At 37.4% G+C, this 18,461-nt stretch overlaps 1 protein-coding gene across 1 annotated transcript in view; it reads left to right on the top strand.

Annotated features, from left to right (window-relative positions):
* The window catches only part of WDR49 (WD repeat domain 49), a 135,130-nt gene that overhangs the window by 74,002 nt on the left and 42,667 nt on the right, over positions 1-18,461 (top strand). The window contains 2 exon segments of the mRNA XM_067737142.1: positions 7,130-7,294; positions 10,468-10,583. Coding sequence (XP_067593243.1) covers positions 7,130-7,294; positions 10,468-10,583 — 281 coding nt within the window.

Below are 18,461 nucleotides of genomic sequence, written 5' to 3'. Positions count from 1 at the left end.
TAATTTAATTATATACATAATTACATATTATGTATATATATAATACATATTAAATATATAATTTAATACATTGTTGCCATTATTGGTTTGAGCAAACTGTTACCTATTAAGTCAATTAAGGTTAAAACAAAAGTTTTTTTAATCTTCACTTATTCCTATTCAATATTCTTCCTTTCTTTTTGTAGATCCAATTTTCTGACCTATATTAATTTTCTTTTCTCTGAAGAACGTCTATTTTGAAGTCAGGTCTACTGGCAACAAATTCCCTCAATTTTTCTTTGTCTGAGAGTGTCTTTATTTCTCCTTTATTTTTAGTTGTTTTTGCAGGATACACAATTCTGGGTTGGTGACTTTTTGCTGTCAGCACTTTAATTTCACTCCAATCCCTTCTTGCTTGCATGTTTTCTGAGAAGTCAGGTGTAATTCTTATCTTTGTTCCTTTGTAGGTAAGGTAGGTATCTTTCCACTGGCTTCTTTCAAGATCTTTTCCTTATCCTTGATTTTCTGTAGTTTGCATATGATATACCCAGGTGTAGTTTTTTTACATGTATCCTTCCTGGTGTTATGTGAGCTTCCTGAATCTGTGGTTTGATGTCCAACACTAATTAGGGGAAGTTCTCAGTCATTATTGTTTCAAGTATTTCTTCTCTTCCTTTCTTTCTTCTCCTTCTGGTATTCTCATTATGTGAATGTTACACCTTCTTTAATTTTCCCACAGTTCTTGGATACTGTATTTTTTTTTTCAGTCTCTGCACGCATTGCTTTTCAGTTTCTGAGGTTTCTGATTTATCCTCAAGCTCAGAGATGCTTTCCCCAACCATATCCAGTCTACTAGTAAGCCCATGAAAGGCATGCTTCATTTCTGTTACAATATTTTTGATCTAGCTCTAGCATTTCTTCTTGATTCTTCTTAAGGATTTCCATTTCTCTACTTATGTTACCCAACCCATCTGTTCTTACAAGCTGTCTGTTTTACCCATTAGACCCCTTAGCTTATTAACATTAGTTGTCTTGAATTCCAGATCCGATCATTCTAACATCTCTGCCATGTCTGAGTCTGATGCTTGCTCTATTCCTTCAGACTATGTGTTATTTTGCCTTTTAGTATATTTTGTAAATTTTCTTGATAGTCGGACATGTTGTGCTGGGCCAAAGGGACTGACGTAAACAGGCCTTTCGAGATGTGGTGGCCAGGTGGTGGGGGTGGGAGTATTCTGTAGTTCTGTGATTAGGTTGCAGTCTTTTAGTGAGCCTGTGCCTCTGGACTGTGCACTTCACCTACGCTTCTCAGTTGTCTTCCACCCTTCGGCGAAACAAGAAGGCTAGAACTAGCTAGAATTTTGTCTTTTCTTTTCCCATATCAGTTAGGCTCTGATGAAACCCCAGCAAGTTAGGTTCTGTTAAACATTTTCCCCCGAGGGCAGACCTTGTTAAGAAGAACAGAGCTGTCTGACGTATTTTGAAGCTGTTCCTTCCCTCTGACCCTGCCAGAGCATGAGGGGATTTTTCTCTAATATTTATAGGGAGAACCTGGTCCATAACCTCAAAATAAAACTCATAAACTTGTGGAGGCTCCCCTATCACCAGCTCCCAGAATTTTTAACTCTCAGACTTATCCACTTTGAGCCTCCAGTGGTTCGTAAGTTACAGTTCAGGTTTTCCTCTCTTGGCTCTGTTTCCTGGGGAGCTTTCAGTTCATGAGTTTCTGCTCTGGTAGGTTGTGATTTTCTCGATCTGCCTGTTGGTCTCTCCAGTTTGGAGGGCAGTGATCTGCCCTGTGACCTCACTTCTCTTACTGATCTAAGAGGAGTTGTTGATCTTTCGGTTTTTCCGGGTTTTTACTCACTGTTAGGATGGAGTGACAACTTCCAAGCTTGCCGTGCCAGGACCTGCAAGTCCAATGCAGTCTCAACTATTTTTTGAAGTAGTTTTTCTTAGCAATTTTTTAGAAGGAGGGACATGGTAAAGTTTTAAAGTCAGAGTTCCTAATGCTTTCCATTGAGCAAGTAATTGAATTTCTCTAAGCAATGTTTTCTTATGTGTAAAATAAGAATTATAATACCTCCTGTGTAGATTTTCTGTGAAAGACAAAGAATATTGTGTATAAAGATACATAGAAAAAAGTGGGAGTAAAAGCTAAATAAAATTACCCCAAAAAAGGGAAGTGATACTTTTCTGACTTCATACCCTAATCCCTGTGGGTGCCTACTGATTGGGGGAGTGTTCTGAGCACCTGTATAATGATCACAGGTGGTCACAGCCTGTGGTCCTTCCCGTTATTCATACTGCCTAAGCCTTGCTGGCCTCCTTTCTAGTCCTTGAACATACCAAGGACACTCTGTCTCAGGGCTTTTGTGTTGCTGTTTCCTTTTCCTGGGACTCTCTTCACCCAGATATCTGCATGGCTCCCTCCCTGACCTCTGTGTCTTTCTTCAAATAATTCCTCAGGGAAACCTTCCCAGAGCCCCCAGATTTTCACCCACTCTCAGTGATCTCTACCTCCTTCTTGGTTATATTTTTCTCTATAACGCTTATCACTGCTAAACATCGTGTGTGTGTGTGTGTGTGTGTGTGTGTGTGTTTGTGTGTGTGTGCGCGCATGCTTTTTTTCTCATTTAGTTGCATCCCTCCTCTCTTCCCTCACTAAATACAAGGGCAGGAATATTTTACTGTTGGATCCCCAATGCCTAGATCCTGTGCCTTGCATACGGTAGGCGTTTGACAAACTAAAGGAATGAGTCTGAAAGATCTAATTACAAATTAATCTACAAAGAAGTGATATTCTGACAAATCAGATTTATAAATAGAGAATGGCTGCCTTAAAATATTTGAATTCTTTGTCTGTACCAGTACTCTGAGACATTATCGTTCTCCTCGCTTCACTACTTACTGGTAAGTAACTTCTAGAGATTCGATGCGAAATAGAAATAAAGGAGACAACCTGCTTTATATTATGGGACCACAAACAGCACTGACTTAAAAAAATAAAATTATAAACAGCAATTAAGTCAAACGTCCTGATCCCTTGGTAGCCAGCAATATTTGCTGCTGCAATTTTTGGTTTTTCTTGCTTAGACCTAGAATTTGAGATGCATATAAAAGAGAACAGAAGTGCTTATTGTTGTTGGAATAGCAAAAAGACAATTAGGGGACATGGATAGAGCCTCACATATCTTAGAATTGTCTGATTGGCTGTGACAGCTTCAGATGAGAGAGACAAAAAAGACCCATATGTTCCTAAACGGTTATTAACTCAGATACATAAGGTGGAGCGTGCCTCCATCAGAACGATTTGCTCACAGGGTCCGTTTGCACTGAAGTGTAGTTATTAGGAAAGTGCCGCTTCTGCTCTGCAGACGCCAAGGCCCTGTCCTCAAAGGTTAAGGGCTCATCTGATAAGAAGCAGCCAAGAGGAAACTGAAAACCCAAAGGGACTTGGTATCATCAAAATGTGGCATATAAATATGATGCCAATACTTATTCCTGGAGTTTATTGCAGATGAAAACAGCTTGCTAAAAACACGGTCCTCACGGTCCTGTAGTCAAACCACTTCATCTGCCAAGTGATGGGAAACGCCCTCCTCTCTCACTTGACTTTGAACATCTTTTCACCTGCCTTGTTATTCTTGTATTCTGATATTGTCATAGTTTGAGCAGATTCTGGTTAATACCAGGTGTGTGTTTGTGACATAGTCGGTCCTTGTATTTCAACACGTTGTCTTCCTGAAGACTGCGCCTTAAGGTAGATTGCCATAAAATGAAATCTGACTGGCTGTACACTGTTGTCATTATTGATTCCGATTTCGTGAGAAATTGTGAAATGAGTAAAGTGCTGAAAAGTGATGAACAGTATGTTGGGGTTTAGCCAGGTAAGGCAGAGGAGGGAGAGTGCAAAATAGCAAAAAGCAAAGGTTACTAATTCTTGATCGAATGTCTACATTAGATAAAAGTGGTGAGTGGATGATGAAATGCTTTGTAATGTGCGTGATGCCAGTCTTAAACGAGTAAGCAAGTCTTTCTTTGAACATTGTTTACTTTATTTTGCCTTTTTTGTTTCTATCAGGGAATACCCATCTTTTAGTACTGAAATGCCTAGCATATAATAGATGCTCAATAAACGCTTTTTGAATTGAAATCATAAAATCCCCTAACCTTTTCTTCAAAGATGACTATCAAAATTTTTACTCATGCTTGGAATATTATGTTTTCATGGCTTTATCTTTAATGAATACAATCCAAATTCTTAAATAGTTATGTGAGAAAATTCCAAGTGTGATATAATTTTAAATTTCAACGTACATCTTAAAAGCTGGTTTCTGAAATGTAGCTGTCTACATTCACTCTCATGGTTGGAAGAAAACAAGACATTAAATGTTTTTCTTAAATTGATTCGGATATGAAAAAGGATATGAGTCCAAATAAAAGGTCAGATGATTAAGCTTAAATAGAATAGTAACACTAGCTAACTTTTATGACATTTATTGTATGCCATGAACTGTGCTAAATGCTTTACAAATATTAGCTTACTTCAACCTCTTAAAAATGGTTTAAGGTAGTGACAATGATTCTCTCTGGTTTATAGGTGAGGAAACTGAAGCTTAGAGAGATTAAGTAATGAATCCAAGGTCAGACACTGACATTTAAACTCAGGCATGCTGGCTTGAGCCAGTGCTTAACCACCATACATATTGCACAAACCAAAACAAATAGAAACACAGTTACATGGAATGATAATTAAAGTGTTAGGTCACATTATGATGAAGATCCAGGTCTTTTGTTCTAGAAATTGCACTGTAGCTTAATAACGGTAATTAAACTTTGAAGCTACTTTTGATTTCACAGAGAGAAAATGTGTGGCATAGACATAGTTTTACATCATTTAAGAAATTGTCTGATTAACAGTTATAATATCAGGGGGAAAAGGTCTGTGAGAGCTCCCACACTCACGATCAGTTCTTTGCTGAGGCATAAAGATTGCTAAACGGTGCCACTTTCATTCAATCCCTCCTCTTCTTTTTTACCTCTGGGACTACTGTCTCAGGTGAGCATCTCCACTGGGACTGATACAGCAGCCTCTAAATGGTCTTCTCACAACCTGTTCGTTTTCCACACTGCTGCCAGAGGTACCTTCACAAACCAACCAACAAAAATACAATCTCTCTCTCCTCCTTATTAAGAACAAAGAGATTGTTCCTAATTTTATTTTGAGTCATACATGCCACTGATAACCAATGAAAGCCATGAACCCTTTCCCAGTTTAAAAAAACAACAACAATACACACTACCCATTATTCTCTGGCATTGCTCATTAGGGATTTCAAATATCTGTCGTCAGTTTGCTTCTTCACCTGATATTCCACCATTTATCTCATCGTCTGTACTCTGGCTCCATTACACTTCTTACTGTTTCTCATGCTTGGAATAGCCTCCAAGTTCTGTCTTCTCATCACTCTTAATTATCTGGGGTAGGGTGCTGAAATAGAGGAAGGCCTTATGATGTGTCTGTCATAGAAGGCCCAGGATTCAAACCTCATTATATAAGCTTGGGAATGGTACTTAACTGATTAGAATCTCAAGTTCATCACTGGTAGAGAGAGGGTGATAACATAATTTTACAGAGTTTCTTTCAAGATCAAATGCGGTAGTGGGTGTAAAGGGCTTGGCACTCAATAAATACATGTTCCTATCTTCAACCCCTGATGGATCCTCCTCACATTTTATCCCCATTCCCCACTCCAATGAATGGATTTGTGGTTTTACTCTCTGTGCCCCCAGATCACCCAGGAGTGATACCTCTAAACTTGTAGGATTGTTGGGCATTGATTTACTTCTTGTCTGTTTCTCCCTCTAGCCCAGTAGTACCTGACCCGGTTGCATACTTAAATAACCTGCAGAGCTCTTTAAAAATTCCACTGCCTGATCCAATCAAGTCTGAGTCTCTGGTCTGGTACACAACTGTGATTTTTAAAGTGATTCTAGTGTACAAGCCTAGACTATAGACCCCTTGAGAGCAGGGATGCATCAGTGAAGCCCCACTGCCCCCATGGAGCTGGCACCCAGTGGACGTTCAGTGAATGCCTGTAGAGTGAATGAATGAGTGAATGAATGAGTGAATACATGTATGACAGCCAGTTATCCAGGCCTTCTGAACATATATCTGATAAACTTTAACCCACTTAATTATGAAAATGTGACATTTTAACATATTCTTAATACATTTATATTTATACATTGGTAATCAATACCTAAGTGGGTAAAGATGCACTTTAAATTTTCTTAAAATCTAGATATTGCTTCAGGCAACTTTCTATCTACACATTTTTATGTTTAGTGTTTTTTTTTGTTTTTTCTTTCATGCCTTTGGGTCCGAAAGTCATATGGGCAAGGTAGTTTTAACCTATAAATCTCTTAAAGGATGCCTAAATACCTAGAGCTGAAATTAGCAGTCTACTTGACACTATTAAATTTCTTACTATGGAACTATTATATATAATCCTATCCCTTCTTGCATTTGTTTGGTTGCCTTCCTCTTGGAGTGTATATGCAGATTTATATTTAACCTTCCTGTGTTCTTTGTTTTTAGTGACCCATCAAAAATTGTGTTAGTTGTAAAAATATACACAGTACCTTGAGGAAAAAAAGGGACTAATGGCATTAGAAGCAGTAACTCTAGCAACTTGCTGAAATGAACTTTTCCCCATAATGGCTGGTAGTGCTTTATTTTCCGAATGCTAAATGGAAGCTAATATATAATAAAAGGTTTCTTTTCATATAGTAAATAGTGTCGGAACATCATGACTGATAAAATCAAGTTTCTCATCTAAATGTGAAAGATTTATAAGTTTATTTCAGTAGGATTCGATTTTAGGATGGCCTCTAGACACTAAGCTGGGTAAGGAAAGAAGATTCCTATCTTCTCTGATAAAGAGAATCATGACTTCATTACCTCAGTTCTGGCCTAGAAATTGAAATGTTATCAGCTTAATAAAAAGAAAGCAAATACATTACGAAATTGTCACTGTTGGGGGAATCTCACTGGTGGAAATGCACAAGCTGGATATTTTATTTAAATAAAAATGGTGGATTCTGGAACTATATTTAATTTCTCTACAGTGTTATTTTCTTGTAGGTAATCAGTTCTGATGCGGGGTCGACGGTTTCCTTCTGGATGATAGACACTGGGCAGAAAATCAAACAGTTTACTGGTTGCCATGGCAACGCAGAAATCAGCACAATGGCCCTAGATGCAAATGAGACATGGCTTTTGACTGGCAGCACAGATGGGACTGTAAAGGTGCGAACACAGTGACGCTTTTCTATCCAGATATGAGGGGGCTAAAATATTGTGTGAGGAGACACAGCTTTGGCTATATTTGTGTTGGTATTTTTGGCCTTTCAAGAAGAGAGATGAGAAGATAAGAAGAGCTAAATAACCCAAACCATCTAATAACAAAGCTGTTAGGAAAATAAACCTCTGAGGAAAAATGAATAAATGGTTTTTCTGAATAAATTATTTAGAATCAAAACACAACTTGGCTTACTTATTTCAGAAAGTCATAGAGGACCACTCTGGGGAATAAGAAGCCTGAATAATTTTCATGTGCTTCAGCTAATGTCTCTAGTTTTCATTTTTCTTTCTGTTTTTTTTTTTTTTTTTTTTGGTATACAAAATGAGAAATCAGGGCAAGTAAGTAAACTTTAAAAATTGCATAGATGCAAATTTTTTGGAAAATGAATATTTAGAAGTTACCCATTTTGTAATCTGCATTTTTATGTGAAGGTAATAAGACAGTAAAGAAGGAAAGTAGGAAGAACAATCATAATTTTATTTATTATCCATCCTAAACTAACACTATTTCATCCTCTCAGCTTTTAAATTTTGTAACTATTATTAATTTCTTCTGGGAGGAAAGTGGTATTTTACTTTGCAAAGGTGATCAAAATTTCAGGCGAAACTAGATACTTACAATCTGAAATCATGCTTACCAGTGAATCTTCTCTGTTCTTCTCAGCTTCAAGAGAGATGACAGTGTTGGATGAGAGATGACTTGTGACAGTCTGAGGCAACAGAAGGCAGTTTCTTGAATAAGCTTTGAATGGTTCTCAAATTTCTGTCCTAACTGGGGTCAGAAGGCTGTTAATTAGATGTACCTTTTGTGTTAGGTTGTAAGATGCATTCAGGTAGGCTGCATGGGAGGGTAGTGGAAAGCTACCTAGATATGTAGGTAGAACATTATGGAAGTTGGGGGCAAGTATTCCGGGAGATTCCAGGCTGCAAAGGTCAGTGTGAAGCATGTTGCAGTGAGAACCTCTAGAAATCAGCAGAACGTGGCCTCTGGGAAGGGTAATGGCATGAGGTATGGACTGGGAGAATGTGTTTAAGTAAAGTAATCTAGTTCATGGGAGAACTGGTAAAATGTGGGAAGGTAATGGGATAATCCCAATCCTAATAAGTCAAGGTAGAATAAAACAAGAATAACTGGAACTGGAGTATTAGACAGTGGCTTAGGCAAAAGGAACAAGTGAGAATCCCACTTACCAGTCCTTGGATACAAGGCTGAAGTGAAAAATGAAGGGAATGGATTAGATTATTTTTATCCCTATCTTGGGAATAACTGGTCATAGAGTCTAGCGTAGGGCAGACTTGTAGATGGTTACAAAAATGGTCCCAGCTAAGGGTCACAGCTTGATAGGATCTGGAGACAGTCAGGTCTTTACAATACTTTTTTGTGGGTATTATTTTAGGTGGACTTGGTAAGAGCCATATTTAGAGGAGAAAAAAGTGATGTGGGTGAAGAGCATGTATACCCCTCAGTGTCTCAGCTCAAGCCTTGACATGTTAGAAGTTAATGTGAATTTAGTATTACAGTCACAGCTTTTGAAGGTACATTTATCTTTATCACAATAGCACAACAGAATTCTGAACTTTGACAATTTCAGTGTAGGTATGTCGGATGCATAAATCAAGGTTGAGCTGCGCTGGCCATATTCTATGAAGAAACAAGAATGAATGATATTTTCCAATCTCATTTATAATTTAGAATCTAAAACCCAGTACCTATGCAATCAAAGATTTAAAAGTATTGCCCTATTTATCACAGTTTTGAAGTGTCTGTTTTTAAATTAATTCTTTTGAATAATGTATGCACACAATAAGATTTTAAACATAAAAGGGATATACAGTGAAGAGAAAGTCTCTTTCTTACCCCTGTTCCCAGCTCCTCCCTTGTGGCTACCAGTGGTACTAGTTTCTTGCACATCTTTCTAGACCATGAGCACCATTTTTTTCTCAGTGGCAGAGTCCACTGTCCATGCTGCTCTGCATTTTCCTGTATTGGACATTGATTCATATGAATGCAAACAACAGCAATAATGATGTTAGTTAAATTTTATCACATGGTTACTATGAGCCAGGCACTGTGCTAAGCACTTTACACACACACACCTCTACATGGTTGGTACTATTATTATACCAGAGGAGGAAACTGAAGCCCAAGGAGATAAAGCAACTTGCTTTAAGTTTCCATAGCTGGTTGACTCTGGGCAAAGCTTGGACACTTGGAGGTGACTCATTCTTCTTAATAGTTACATTATATTGCTACTGTAGATATTCCATATTCTGATGTTCAGTCTCTTGTTAGTGAGCAATTAAGTTGATTTAAATCTTTAGCTTTTGTAAACAAAGCATCCAGAATATCCTTCAAAATATGTCATTTCATACATATGAGTGTCTCTGTGTGATGATTTTCTAGAAGTTGAATTTTTGAGGCAAAGTGTATATGTGTTTTAATCTTGATAGAAGGTGCCAACTTGCTCTTTGATGATGAACAATAATATTTCATAGCAGGGCTTAGTTTTAGCTGCTGGTGACCTAATGACCTTCTCTCTTAAAGTATACCCATCAGGTCTACGTCCTCAGCCACTGCCTGAGGAGGTAAACTGGAATTGCTTGTGCTTCTGTGGGCTTGGGTCTGGCACGCACTGTCAACAGGAGGTTTTATTGGCAGAAGATAGGAAACCTAGGACATGATGACTGTATTTCAGGCTCTGTATTAGATGTTTAAAATTCCAAGCATGCCTGAAGAGTAAAGGCCCTGTGTCATAAATGAGGAAACTAAAATTTAGAAAGACACTTTGAGAAAGAACCAGGATTTTGACAGACTCCAAAATGTGGCTTTTCATGATTTTGTATTGTCTCCCCCTAAAAAATATACACTTATTTATAGCCTTTGAATCAACAATATTAGAATAGACTGATAAGGTTACAAAATGAGTAATAAATATAATAGCTAAATTCAAATGGTGAGAGGATTTTCTTTAATTATTATGTATCTCAAGTGAATCAACCCTAGTCCAGGATATAAACAAAACCGTGTAAAATAATCCTATTGCACTCTGTTAATGTACTCATTGAAGAAGACGTTCTCTTTTCTTGTCTCAAAGCTGATTTTACTATTTCTCTTGAAGGTCTGGGACCTCAATGGCTATCATCACCACACACTAAATGTTGGGCAAGAGGGAGCTGTGGATATTGCACACATCCTGGTTCTTAAGAAGAAAATCCTGGTTACAGGCTGGGACAGGTATGATGTGCTTCATGCAAAACTGTAGGAAGGTAAAAGGAGAAAGTTTTATTTAAATCAAAATCTAAAGGAAAAAAGAACATAGAAATCCTGACTGATTCTGCGTCTTTAACTTGCTGGTGACCTAGGTGAGTGAAATTCTATTTGGAATTGACTGAATGCTTGTGAATAAAATATTCTATGATCACGTAGTTTGAGTGGCTTTGAGAAGTGTTTCATTGCTTTCTCCTGGCTTTGGGAATCTTCTTCTTTAACCATTCCAGATAGAAACATAATACCACTTCCTGGGGATTAAATCCAAAAGTTTCCCAAATTTTGTAGTCAATAAATTCTTAATGTATAAATTGCATTCCTTCAACTGTAAAAGGAACTCATTCCTTCTTCTCTTGTTACTTAGTTTAAATGACAGCACAAGAGGGGAACAGCCTGCTGAAATCTATGTTAGCACCTCCTTCATATCAGTGCAGAGAAGGGCCTTTCACAGCCCACTTACTGTTCTCAAGGAGCAATTTTTCCATTCATTATAAGGAAAATTACTTTTCTTTCCTCTTTTCCTGAGAGAACTAAGGGATCATAAATGGCCTTTTCTATGGCATTGTATAAGCACTAGGAAAATTAAAGTGTGATGTGTTTTGAAAATATATTGTCCATAAATTCGACAGTTCACAAAATATTGCTCTAATAGGTAATTTACACAAGATTATTCACTATAGAAATATGATCTTAATGGTTTGAAGTAGGACTAAATCAGATTTTATACCTAGAAAACCAGCAGTATTTATTTGGGGATTTTTATCAGTCATAGGGAAGGCTTTTGCCTAATGTAAATGTAAACACAGACTAGAAAATATAGTGACCCACACACACAGCTTAGTTTTCAGGGGTGGTTTGACTATAAGTAAAGAAAGTATAGTTCATTCATTATAGTACTTAATAGGATGTATATTCTATGTGCTATTAAGAACTAATTTAATCATCCCCACCTTTGAAAGACACAGCTTCTTCACATCCCTGGGAGCAATCATGATCCGTCAATGAGTCATAACCACTCCAGCAGACTACGGCCTAATGATCTCTATAATTAGCCTATGGCAATGAATAAGTGAAGTTCTCTAATATCATGGCAGGGGAAATGTGTAATATACAGCTGAGCCACTTTAAATTTTGAACGTAACAGAAAAGAACTTTAAAACTTAATCAATGTTAGTCAAAACTATGGAGACACACCATTTTCTTAGTTAATTTTTTATACATCCATGGCTAGAAATAGCATCAAATGTGAGTTTTTTTAATTGGTTACAGGGGGACATTTTTAAAGATTAGATATACAGAGTCATTCAAAAGTGGTTTAAAAGAACACCCAATGATTTGATCTGTATTGGTGTGTTTTGCTGAAAGCCTTACTTTCGGTTTCAAGGTTAGTAGGATTCGCTGGCAAAATAACCGCTCTACACTCAAACAAGAATTTAGAGAGAGTTTATTGAATTAACAGAGATTACAGTATACTAATTAAGAAAAGAATAGTATAACTAACTAAGAAAGAATGGTAAAGACAGGTTTACACATCACCGAATTGGGGAAGCAGCTACATCCAGATCCAAGCAGCGCTGGGAAGTCCCTTGAACAGCAATCTGGAGTCCCGTTTGGGAAGGTCCCAGGCGGTGCGTCCACTCCATTGCTGAGACTTCAGTTTGCCACTCAAAGGACCCCAGCTTTTAGCACCAGGCCACAGGCTGATAACGATCAGCCTACGTGGAAGTTTGCAGCTCTGGTTGTTGTCATAAATGCCTTGGTCTTAACTCTTAAGTCTGAGAATGTCCTTGAGCCCCGGGGGCTGGCCAGACCCTCAAGGTGCAAGAAGTCCCATGACTTACCCCTGTTTTATCTAATGGTTTACAATGTATGCTGGTGCCACCCCTGCTGGCCTGGGTGTAGCTCAACAGTTTGGCATGCAGCCAGCTTTAGCGTCATTGTCTGGTCAGAGAGAGGCCTAGTGCCACCTCTGAAGCCTGAACAAGACTACTTTACTAGCTTCCCCAACATGGTGGGTGGTCACTTTCTATAATCTTGGGGAGGAATTTTTGGGAGGATTGAAATGAGTGGAGGAAAACTTACCACTCCTCTCATTTTCCTCCATCTTTTCCATCTTCCACAAGGTTGTCAGGACTTGGATCCCTGTGGTTGGAATTGAAAGTTGAATGAATGCATTCTCAATTATACTGTTTTACTTTCATGTTGATGAATTTAAAAATTATATTTCCTAAGTAGAAGGTCTTACGTTAGGATGGATTTTGCAGGATCTTTGCAGGGTCTTTTTTTAACCAAGAGGCATTTAGCAAAAGAGGCAAGAGAACAGGTCGGTTTTTTGGTTCTGGCTTGGGGAGGATGGTCCATTAAGCCAACTCCGTAATAGTTTAGTGATTTGAGAAGAAATAACTGGAAGATTGACCGTCAGCTTATTAAGCTTTCTTTAAAACCCAGAGGAGGCTGTTAAGTTATACTGTAACTTTAACTTTAGGCTCTATTTAAATAAAGAAATTGATCTGATAATTCTGCCCAAGATGGAATAGAAATTACATTTATTGAGTTAGGTGCATAAATATGCCATCCAATTTATTTTATTCATAGTGCTTTGTAGCATTACCCACTTTACGTACACTATCTAACTTAATCCTTAGCTTCCTCTCGGAAGGTAGGCAATATTTTATAGATATCTCAAATCTCTATCTTCAGCTCTTCTCTCTCCAAGCTCACTTATCCGTTTGCTTCCTGGATGCGTCTGACTGCAATCCCCAATTCTACATATTCTAAAGTGAATGTATTATTCATTCCCTTTCCCCAAATCTGCTTCTTCTCTTAGATTCGGAACTTCAGTTAATTGCTAGACACCCTGTTCATCCACCTTGGTTTTCCCTTCTCACTCAACTTCACAACCAAGTAGTCTCTAAGCCTTATCTATTTTATATTCTAAATATTTTTTTCAAATCTGTTCCTATCACTACTAAACTGTATAATTCAGAGCATCATTTCTACATACATGAATGTCACAGCCTTCTTATTTGTCCTTTCCTCTAGTAATGCTTCCCTTTTACCTCTTAAGTAGACTTGCTCATTTTAATGAATTCTACAGTGATTTCTTTCTACAATGCAATCTATGTCACTTCCCTGTTTAAAGCTTTTTAAAGTGTCTACAAGAAAACCCACGAAACGCCCTCTGGCCTGGACTTTTCTGAGCTTCATACTCACCCATTCTTGTGTACATTCCAAACTTAAATAACAACTTGCTGTCAGACTCTTTCCATACAAACTGTACTGTTTCTCAACCCCATGCTTTTATTCTCTCCCCTTACCTAGAACTCTCTCCAATATTCTTCATGTGGCTAATGTTTATTCCTATTTCAAGTCTCATTCATATATCTTCTCCATCAGAACCTTTCTCTTTACGCCCAGGGTGGAAATATGCCCCCTTTTGTCTTTGTGTTATTTAGTTTCCTGTACTTTATTTAACCTAAGAATATATATACTGAGCATTTAATAAGCATATATATATACATATGCTATATATATATAGTTTCTGGAGCTCATTAGATGCTCAATGATATTTGTTGAATGGCTTAATTAATGTTTATTGAATAGACAGGGAATCTGAGGATTAGAGAGATTGATTACCCAGTAATTACACTCTGAATTAGAGGAAAGCAGACTAGCTATTCAAATCTATTCTCTCATTACAGTAAGCCAGAAAGCTAAGTATTACCAATTCTCTTTCACAAAGCGGGAGGCAAGGCTTGAAGAAGTTGGGTAGCCTGGCCAAGGCTAGCAGGCAGCCGAGTTAGAATTCTAGGCCAAGGTCCATGCTCTTTCCACCATTCCTGAGTTACAGACGGAGTCATTAAATCTTGGGAGATCAATTATATTCTTTTAAATAAATAATATGAATGAGTAGGTTGGTCATGTCAAAGCTAATGAATCAGTTTTGTGCACTTGAAGAAACACATAAAAACCCACACATTTATCAACTTAACAATACCTTAGAATTTTAGCTTACCATGATTTTTCCCCTTTCCTTTCCACAAATATCTTTAAACTGCACCTAGATGGAAAACATGGAGTTAGGAACAATGATGGACTGAAAGTGAAGAAGCAGGATTCCTTCCTTCAAGGGCATCACATTCTAGTTGGGGAGTTGAAGCATACAAGGCAAGATATGGAAAATGTCGCTGTGAAATGGGCCTAAGCAAAGCCTGAATCAGAGAGCCCATGCTGGTTATTTAGAAATATGACCTTTCATATCTAGAGAATATTTCCATCAGAAAAAAGAAGCCCCAAATTCAGAACTTCTAGAAATATGTTTCTTATCACCTTAAGCAAAATATGCTTAGAGACAAAGTTGTGAATTGACATAGGGTCAGTTAAAAAATACCTGGTTAAATACCTAGCTGTATTTATGTTGGTAAAACTAAGTGAATAGATGATCAATTACCTTTGCATTTGTTAAAAGTAGTCATCTAATATGTATAGTTCTGGTGAAATCAAATAAATAATCATAATTGTTTAAGATTTGATCTTATTTTTATCTTAATTTTATGCCCTCAAATTCCATGATTCTGTATTTGCAACTCTCTGTAGAAATAAACTCAAGCTCTTTGTTTTCCCCACTTTATTTCTCTTCTTTTAGTTAAAGGAGAAACCTCTCTTTATGAAGGTTTTATCTCTAAAATATCTAGACTTATACAAATAAAAAGAGAATCTTTCATATAATTACAAATAATTCTGAAAATATGATTGATAGTAGCGTCCTTTAAAAAGTAAATGGTCAGTAAATAGCTGTTGATATAATTTTATTTCTAAAAGTATTTTTAAGGGAAATGAGATTAGGGATTTGAAGTTCCTCAACAATAAAACTTATGTATCACAAGATATTAAATTCTTAATAATTGCCTTGCTAGGGAACTATACATAATCTTATATATGACTCAGTCAGTTTCTATTATTAGGATAAAAATCAGAATGAAAATTTCCAAAGTTGTGACTTATTCTGAATAATATTGTTGGAGGCTAGGAGGGGGCGAGTATGTTTGAAATTCACAAGTAACCCTCAAAACTAATTTTGTGACAGTTTCAGTATCCAAAATTGGACTCCGCAAATTTTAGGAAAAAGAATAAAAATGAACTGATTTATTTTGACCTCATTCTCTATCTTTGAGATAATCCTTTTGGCCTAAAAAGCAATGGATTGAACACAGATACGTTCTTATGATCATTGGACTAACAAAACGTGAACAATTAATCTCCGAGGGAACAAATAGTTGACTGTGTTCTTTTGTTCTCACCATGACAATTTCTACATGATAAGTTTTGGTAAAAGTTATTTTCCTATCTCATTCATCCTAAAAGAGATTGTTTTTTAAAACATTCAAAAAAATTTTGCCCTGGACAGGTAAACTAATTTTGCTTTCACAGAGTTGGTCATCATATCTAAATTCTGAATTAGAGATAAGGTTGGCATCACAAGAAGACACAAAGACTCGGTAGCAGTACTCCCAGGATTTCAAATGTGAGGTGTGGAATGGAGTTAGTAAACTCCTTCGATGTCAGAAAGAACAAATCTCTCAGACTCCTAAAATGGCCTAAAAATGGGCTCATTCTGCACTTCAATTTTACTTTTGGCAAAAGTACAAACTTAAAAAAAATAGTTATCTTGGAAATGTACAAAGTAAGAAATACAGTGTGGATTCTGAAGGTATTTTAAGGATAACTCATTTCAAATGAAAGTTTCAGGTTAGGTTTCAAGGGAAAGGTGGCAGCTAATTAGTTTCTCACCATTTTGACACACAAGGTCAAATATCAGAAGGGCTTTTTATACCATCTTATGAAAGGGATTTTGTGCCTTTGGGTGGTACTCCCTAAATATACCTAGTTAATATGGATAGCTTGGCAAAGAAGACATCTGACATTGTATTTTGTCTGAGAGATAATAGAAGAGATATGGACTGATCACTTCTCTCTCACTCCCACCCTCACATTCTCCATTCCCAAAAGGTTACCTCTTCAACCAAACTTACCAATAGGTAGAGAGAAAATTAAAAATATATGCATATAAAGCTATTATGAGATTAATGACAATTTCAGAACTGCAAATTACCTTATTTATATTATCTTTTCTTGCTAAGCCTTATATTAATACTAAGGTAACATTAAATTATTGATTTAAAAATAAAATAATTCATATATTGATTCAGCAAGTTTTTATGAAATGCCTATTATTTTCTAGGTACTATTCTAGGCACTACTGATGCTGAGGGGAAGAAACAAAGTCTTTGCTCTCCTAGAGCCTATTTATGGTAGGAGAGACAGAAAAGAAACAGACAAATAGGTAAAGACCCCAATATCACATAATGATAATGTAATAAAGAAAAATGATATAGATGAAGAATGAGAAACCCAAGGAAGAGTCTTTAGCTTGGGTGGTCAGGGAAGGCTTACCCAATGAGGTAACATCTGAGCAGAGAATTTTTCCTTCCTTCATTTGAAAAATATTTATTGAATACTTAATATGTGTAGGTCACTATGATTGCCACTGAGGGTTGTAGAATAAGACACGATCCCTGGTTTCTGAGAGCTTACAATCTAGCAGAGGAGCAGAGACTATATAATATTAATTAAATGTTGTAAGTAAACTGCAAATGATGTAAGAGGTCAGAAGAGGGAAATATTTCTTTCAACACTAGTTATTAAGAAAGACTACAGAACAAGATAGACTTAACAAATGGGTGTGTAGACAGGTAGATGTGGGTCTGTGTGTGAAAGGAAATCTATGGAGGAATCGAAGAACCCATCATGAATAAAAACAAAGCAGCTAGGGGACTTCCCTGGTGGTCCAGTGGTAAAGCATCCGTCTTACAATGCAGGGGATGCGGGTTATCCCTGATCAGGGAACTAAGATCCCACATGCTGCGGGTCAACCAAGCCTGCACGCCTCAACTACTGAGCTCACGCACCTCAACTAGAGAGCCCGCCGTGCCACAAACTACAGACCCCACAAGCTCTGGAACCCGCATGCCACAACTACAGAGCCCATGTGCCCTGGAGCCTGTGCACCACAACTAGAGAAAACCCACACACCACAGCTAGAGAGAAGTCCGCGCACCACAGCGAAGAGCCTGCGCGCCACAGCGAAAGATGCCCATGCCTCAACGAAGATCCTGCGTGCCACAACTAAGACCTGACGCAGCCAAAAATAAATTAAATAAATAAATAAATAATAAATAAATTTTAAAAAAAAGGCAGCTAGAAATGCAAAGCAGACTTAGAGAGCAGTAAGAGTATTGCTTGGCTTGAACCTGAGATGTGCTTCAGAAACAGCCTCTGAATACTCCTAACAGCTCAAAACATCTCCTACAAACAAGAAAGTTATTTGAAAACTTGCATTCTATCTATAAAATCCAGGTGAATTTTACATTCTATTTCATGAATTCATGTATCTTTATTTTTTTTAATTTTTAAAAATTTTTTTAACGTCTTTATTGGAGTATAATTGCTTTACAATGGTGTGTTAGTTTCTGCTTTATAACAAAGTGAATCAGTTATACATATATATATGTTCCCATATCTCTTCCCTCTTGCATCTCCCTCCCTCCCACCCTCCCTATCCCACCCCTCCAGGCGGTCACAAAGCACCGAGCCGATATCCCTGTGCCATGCGGCTGCTTCCCACTAGCTATCTACCTTACGTTTGTTAGTGTATATATGTCCATGACTCTCTCTCGCCCTGTCACAACTCACCCTTCCCCCTCCCCATATCCTCAAGTCCGTTCTCCAGTAGGTCTGTGTCTTTATTCCTGTCTTACCCCTAGGTTCTTCATGACATTTTTTTTT

This window comes from Pseudorca crassidens, chromosome 5, assembly GCF_039906515.1.
Source record: "Pseudorca crassidens isolate mPseCra1 chromosome 5, mPseCra1.hap1, whole genome shotgun sequence".
NCBI classification, from domain to species: Eukaryota; Metazoa; Chordata; class Mammalia; order Artiodactyla; family Delphinidae; genus Pseudorca; species Pseudorca crassidens.
This window is presented reverse-complemented; position numbering and strand designations above follow the sequence as displayed.